Source organism: Triticum aestivum, chromosome 3B (genome assembly GCF_018294505.1).
Source record: "Triticum aestivum cultivar Chinese Spring chromosome 3B, IWGSC CS RefSeq v2.1, whole genome shotgun sequence".
In the NCBI taxonomy this organism is placed as follows: domain Eukaryota; kingdom Viridiplantae; phylum Streptophyta; class Magnoliopsida; order Poales; family Poaceae; genus Triticum; species Triticum aestivum.
In genome coordinates this window covers 826,928,172-826,935,483 of record NC_057801.1, presented here as the reverse complement: position 1 = coordinate 826,935,483, position 7,312 = coordinate 826,928,172, and the positions used below count along the sequence as shown (strand labels likewise).

General features: G+C 51.7%; 1 protein-coding gene across 1 annotated transcript; it reads right to left on the bottom strand.

Moving 5' to 3' along the window:
* Positions 1-6,361: 6,361 nt before the first annotated feature.
* Positions 6,362-7,098, bottom strand: LOC123066885 (uncharacterized). Its single transcript, XM_044489872.1, has one exon. It carries the CDS (start codon positions 7,041-7,043, stop codon positions 6,558-6,560), a length of 486 nt encoding a protein of 161 aa, XP_044345807.1. The 5' UTR covers positions 7,044-7,098; the 3' UTR covers positions 6,362-6,557.
* Positions 7,099-7,312: the final 214 nt, after the last annotated feature.

Here is a 7,312-nt window from a genome sequence, read left to right as displayed (position 1 = left end):
AACAAGATGCATAGGGTAGAACTTCTAGTAAATTCCAACTTCAATCGTTTATAATTCCAAGATCTCGTATCATCACATAGCCTATACCATGTCAATGCATCTCCCTTTAAAGATAAAGGGAAGACCTTCCTTTTGACAACATCATCGGGAATACCTGCAAGCTTAAATAATCCACAAACTTCATCCACAAAGATAAGGTGTAAATCGGGATGCAATGTTCCATCTCCTGCAAATGGATTAGCTAGCAGTTTCTCTATCATACCTGAAGGAATCTCAAAGTAAATATTTTCAAAAAGTTCAATAGGTTGAGGAGCAACTCTTTGCTCTTCTGGTCGGCGTGAAGATACTGCGAACAAGCCCCTGAAAGGATTAGTTTCCATACTGACAAGTAACAGAAAATTTCAGCACACTATATAAATGTTTCCTTACCAAGTTCCACTCACCAAAAGCGCTACACTCCCCGGCAACGGCGCCAGAAAAGAGTCTTGATGACCAACAAGTGTAGGGGATCTATCGTAGTCCTTTCAATAAGTAAGAGTGTCGAACCCAACGAGGAGCAGAAGGAAATGATAAGCGGTTTTCAGCAAGGTTTTCTCTGCAAGCACTGAAAATGTAGGTAATAGATAGTTTTGTGATAAGATAAATTGTAACGAGTAACAAGCAATGAAAGTAAATAAAGTGCAGCAAGGTGTCTCAATCCTTTTTGTAGAAAAGGATAAGCCTGGACAATTTCTTATAACGAGAAAAGAGCTCCCGAGGACACATGGGGATTATCATCAAGCTAGTTTTCATCACGTTCATATGATTCGTGTTCGGTACTTTGATAATTTGATATGTGGGTGGACCGGTGCTTGGGTACTGCCCTTACTTGGACAAGCATCCCACTTATGATTAACCCCTATTGCAAGCGTCCGCAACTACAAAAGAATTATTAAGGTAAACCTAACCACAACATTAAACATATGGATCCAAATCAGCCCCTAACGACGCAACGCATAAACTAGGGTTTAAGCTTCTGTCACTCTAGCAACCCATCATCTACTTATTACTCCCAATGCCTTCCTCCAGGCCCAAATAAGGGTGAAGTGTCATGTAGTCGACGTTCACATAACACCACTAGAGGAAAAGACAACATACATCTCATCAAAATATCGAACGAATACCAAATTCACATGACTACTAATAGCAAGACTTCACCCATGTCCTCAGGAACAAACGTAACTACTCACAAAGCATATTCATGTTCATAATCAGAGGGGTAATAATATGCGTTAAGGATCTAAACATATGATCTTCCACCAAGTAAACCAATTAGCATCAACTACAAGGAGTAATCAACACTACTAGCAACCCACATGTACCAATTTGTGGTTTTGATACAAGATCGGATACAAGAGATGAACTAGGGTTTTGAGAGGAGATGGTGCTGGTGAAGATGTTGATGGAGATTGACCCCCTCCCGATGAGAGGATCGTTGGCGATGACAATGGTGATGATTTCCCCCTCCCGGAGGGAAGTGTCCCCGGCAGAACAGCTCTGCCGGAGCTCTAGATTGGTTCCGCCTCGTGGTGGCGGAGTTTCTTCTCGTAAGCTTGCCCACAATTTTTTCCAGGGTAAAAGCCCTCATATAGCAGAAGATGGACACCGGGGGGGCACCAGGGGGGCCAAGAGACAGGGGGCGCGCCCCCACCCTCCTAGCCAGTGTGTGGGCCCCCTGAGGTGTTTCTTCCGCTCAATAATTCTTATTAATTCCAAAACTAAGTTTCGTGGAGTTTCAGGATTTTTGGAGCAGTGCAGAATAGGTTTCCAATGTTTGCTACTTTTCCAGCCAGAATTCCAGCTGCCGGCATTCCCCCTCTTCATGGTAAACCTTGTAAAATAAGAGAGAATAGCCATAAGTATTGAGATATAATGTGTAATAACAGCCCATAATGCAATAAATATCGATATAAAAACATGATGCAAAATGGACGTATCAGCATGCCTAGGAACCCTAAGCATGAACATGAAACACACACCAATCTAGATAACAAGCACATGAATTCTTAGCAGGAACATGAAAGACAACAACAATATGGCTAGCATCATGAACACATTCTTGCACATGAGCACTAATCATGAACATGAAACACAATCTACCATGCCCATGAACACATTGTACATCATGAGCACTAAGCACACACAAATCTTGCATGCCTATGAACACTACAAAGCATGAACATCAAACACAACACCTATCTACTATGCCCATGAACACATTGTACATCATGAGCACTAAGCACACTTCAATATTGCGTGCCTATGAACACTACTAGGCATACACATCAAACACACAACAAGCATGAACACTACCCTTCCTATGAGCAATACCGCACAAGAAGGAATCAAATCCATTCGATTCGATTCCACTAGAATTGAATCGAATCAAATCGACTAATTGGCATGCTAATGATGGAACCCTAATCTACAAATCTATGAGCAGAGGGAGATTTGGTTCTTACCAAAGCGGGTGTAGCTCGAGCGTACGCCGGCCTCGGAGAAAACCCCGGTGGGAAGGAGATGGCGGATGAAGAGGAGGAGGAGCCACAAAAGCCAACGGTCGTCGGCATTGGCTCGGTGCTCGTGGCCATGCACGCGGACGAGGAGGAGGGCGACGTCGTCCATGGGCATGCCGCGATGCCCGGAGAAAACCCTTGGATGGGGGTAAAAAACCGCCCCCACCGACAGGGGTTCCTTGCAGCGGTGTAGTGGCGGCCCCCCTCCGGCGGTGCCACCAAACCCAGGACCACAAGGTCCAGTAACTGCGGCGGAGCCAGAGCGTCTGTCACTGCACTGACCAGACGAGGTGGCCTGGTGCAGATAGGAGACGGCGCGTGCAGAGCCCGCATGAGATCGACCCCGGAGTACGCCAAGCCGGTAACCCACCGCTCGTGGATGCAGTAGTTGCCGGCATTGATGGGGGTCAACGGACAGCATGGCGGCAGGTGACTCATCAGAGGAGAGGAGAGGAGAGCAACGAGCGATGAGAGGAAAGTGAGGAAGCGTGGTGTGAAAGGGAGTGGACAGTGACACGAGAGAGAGGTGGAGTTATGAGACGTCCCGGCTGTCTCTTGCGCTTTCCGGGGGTGCAGCGAGGAGCCACGTGTGGCCATGCTTAGCCTGGCTGCAGAGAAACTGCCGATTCGGCAGTAGCTCGCTAGCCTGGCCTGGGACTGCTTTAAATTTCGTGCGGGCCGAGACTGGGTGCAGCCTAGGCAATCAAACAGCTGATTTTCGTCCCGTGCGGGCCTGGTTTGCCCAAATGGGTGCAACCAAAGGCATCCTAGTTAGTTACCTGCATGGTCGGCTGTGTGGCCGTTGAGAGCTGCTACGCACGCGCTTGACTTGGACGTCTACATGTGCATGCCAGTTAAGTGGTTAGTGCATGGAGGTTGTGGCCTTAGTGGCCGAGGGAGATGGCTGGCTGGTGCGTGAGGGCACATCCACAATGTAGTCTTGGTCGTGACCAAGGAGAAATTTATTCTTAGTGGCACTATCTCCCCTCCTCCTCCTATATCGTCCCCGCGGGCGACTGAGGGGAAACCCTAGGGCGCCGTGGGCCGGGCCCCCTCCCTTCGTCTTCTTCCCTCGCCGGCGTCCGTACGCACGTCGGGCGAAGCCCGTTTGGTGATGGCGGGCGGCAGGGACTCGTCTCTCGCTGCTCGAGCGCCGGCAACGCAGGGTCCCTTGCTCGGGCGGCGGTGCTGCTCTATCGGGGGCGCGGAGGCGTGGCCACACAATACGGCGGCGGGGCTGCTAATTTGCGGTGGTGGCATGGAGGGTCTCGCGATGGTGGATGCACTCGTGGCGGCGGCGGATCTGAAGCGGCGGGAATGCAGGAGGTTGCGAGCGAGCTGGTTTCTGGCCGGATTTGTCCCCTGGGGCCCGACTGGTTGTGCAGGTCGGGGGCCGGGGCTCTTCATGGTCGCGGCTTCGGCAGGGGCAACGGTGGTTGTTGGCCTACTCCTCGGATCTGGCCCATGGCCGTCGAAGGGTGGCTCGGGGGGGGGGGGGGGGGGGGTCCCGACATGGATGTGGGCTGCCACGACGTGGTGGTGGCTCAAGGCGGTGGTCTAGGTCGTTTCTCGGCAGCGGCCGGACTTCTTGCTGTCGGCCGGTCGGTGAGCACCCTTGTCAACCTTCGATTCCTCTCCTCATCGTTCGGGTGCAACCTTCATGGAAGGGTTGGCCCTCTCCCTGTTGCGTTCCATCGCTCGTCTCGTGCCCGACAGTAGGACTGAGCTCATCTCGTGCCCGGCAGCAGGACCGAGCTCGTCTCGCGCCCGGCAGCAGGACCAGACTCATCTCGCGCCCGGCAGCATGACCAAGCTCGTCTCGCGCCCGGCGGCAATGGCCGGACTTATTGGCCCTCTCCCAGTTGCGATCAATCGCTCGTCTCGCTCCCGGTAGCAGGACCGGCCTCGTCTCGCACCCAATAGCAGGACCGAGCTCATCTCGCACCCGGCAGCAGGACCAAGCTCGTCTCGTGCCCGGCGGCAGGACCGGACTCGTCTCACTTCCGGCAGCAGGACCAAGCTCATCTCGCGCCCAGCGGCAGGACGGGCCGATGGAGGCCAGTTTTGGCCAACCTATTGGGTCTCAGCGCTGGGGCCGCTCAAGGGTGCAAAAGACGGGGCTTTCCACTCGTATCTTTGGTTGGGGTAGCGGTGGGTGGCGGGTGAGGTGACGTCGAGGTCTTGGATACCGGGGCAGCGGCCCTGGTGGTGGTGTCGCGGTGCTCATGGGCATGCAACACTTCGTTTAATTGGTGCTAGCATGAGGTTTGATATATAAAGCACAAACATAAAGATGACTCTAAAATCGATGATGTTTGTGTTAGGTTAAGACCGATGATGCTGTGAGAGTGTAACTTGCCTGCCTGAGTAATAATTTTACCTGCAGGATGCCCGTGCCTTGCCACGGAACTTTTAGCCTAGATGGGATGAAATAACGTTAGTGTTCTTTATCAATGTAGCTAGAGAATTTTAAATGATCATATTAGGTTGGGCTGAAAACTAAATCCAAGATCGATTTTGGGTTGAAGTCACATTTTTGTCTATGTCATTAATGTCATTTAAAAAAAATAGTCTCACATGAAAGTAGTGTATTTGTTTATTTATGATAGATCTTACATGTGAGTAAATTACATTTGTTCATATGTGTCTTGGAGTCCCTCTGACGAGATCCAATAAAGTATGTGTCTCTGGGAAGATTGCTAGTTTCACATGTGGGAGTAAATCTCAAAACCACCACATTTGCGGCTAGGGTACTTCAAAACTATCACTTTTGCCAAAAATAACACAAGACCACTACTTCTGTGTCAAGTGAATAACAAATGCACTAAATTAGACGTGAGCCGTGACTAACAACAAAACTGACGAGTGGGACCCAACTGTCAGGCTGATGGGGAGAAAGCTAGTCCTAGTCAATTTGTTGACTCGCTGACATGGACGGGGCTCCACCTATCAGCCATATGTCTTATTTCCTTCTTTTCTTTTCCTATCTCCGGCCACTACTGCACCATGCCAACCGCCACAACCGTGCCATGCACCTGCCCGCAGCCATCTCCGCTCCCCTTGCCGGCTCCGGCCACCTCACCGGACACGGCGGCGCCGCCCAACGAGCTCCCCCCGGCACCGGCCGCCTGATCCACCCCGCAAGGCGCAGTGGCGCGCTACCTCCTCCCCAACGAGCCTACCATATCGAACTCGGCGGCATGACGCGGATCGCGTGTTCAGTTGCACCATCGCCGCAGGCAGGGGCAGGGCCTCGGCCTCGTCGGAGCTGGCAGGGGCAGGGGCGCGGGCTGGCGGTGCATCGGCCTCGCCGGAGCGGGCAGGGGCGCGGGCAGGTGGGGGCTCGGCCTTGCCGGAGCAGGCAGGGGCGCACACGCAGGGTGCTCGGCCTGTCATGCTGGGGCGCGGGCGCTCGATGGCTCGGCCTCGGCGGAGCGGACTGGGTCAACAGCCGCTATTGTTCTTCCACGGTCGCTACTCCTGTGGGAACGAAGGAGAGGACAGAAGAGCAAGAGAGGAGAGAGGAGGCCAGAGGTATGGCTGACAGGTAGTGCCACATCAGCCTGGACAGACAGGTCCCACCCATCAGTTTTGCTATTAAACGTGTTCGTTATTCACTTGGCACAAAATTAGTGGTCTTTTATAATTTTTGGCAAAAATGGTAGTTTTGAAGTACCCTAGCCACAAATATGATGGTTTTGAGCAATTTGATCTACATGTGGGGATCCCTGTATTTGTTTATTTAGAAAGAATCTTGGACGCAAAAGTGAACTCACCATCAACTTCAATCTTCATAAGTAGGAGAGATTACTCTGGCTCTCAAAAATTAATAGTAGTGGTCATTCATATCAACTATAGCGGGCTATAGTGGCTATTTCATAACGTTACCCGACAATTGTACATAAACACCATATAGCGACACCCTGCTCAAACTGCTATAGCGAGGCTAGCCGGTTATTAAAACTTCAATCTTAGTTACATAGATAAAATTGTACTCTATCTCTATGCTATGTTGACTTCTTGAGTAATTACCGGGGCAAAGGCGCCGACCTCACCGACGAGCTCCCTGTTCTTGTGCTGCTTCACCTCCTTCTTGTAGTACCCCTGCCCCTGCTCGCCTCCGCCGAAGGACTCCTTGGTGGTGGTAGTAGTGTGCGACATGATCCTACCGTCGTTGTGCCCGTAGCTGTGGACGTGCCCATACCCGGGCCTGCCTGAGTCGAAGAGCCCGTCGGCGGTGTTGGAATACATGGTCCTGCCACCGCCGCCGCGGCCTTGCCCGTGCATGCTGGAGTCGAAGCACTGGACGTCGGTCGTGTCGGAGTACATTCTGGTCCCGCCATACCCATGGCCGCGGCCGGTGCCAAGGCCGTGCTTGCTGGCGTCATAGCACTCAGTGGGGGTGGAGTAAATGGTCCTGCCACCGTCGAAGCCCTCGCCGGTGTTGGAGTAGGACATGGGCCTGCCGCCGTTGTAGTAGGCCGCCATTCTCTTTTAGGAGCACATGGTGAGCTAAGGTAGCTTGTGTAATGGATAATGGTACCTGTTGATGCTTGCTTGGCTGCCAAAAATGTGCCGAGGAAGGGTTGTATTTATAGCATGGCGACTAGCAGTGAAAGGAGACGACGAGGTGGGGATTAATTTGGAAAGCAAAGATGATTCCATGATCGCCTCTATTATTGAATTCATTATTTGGGACTGTAGTTCTAAAACATTTTCAGCATCATTTTGTCGCCGCCGACATGTGTTATATACAT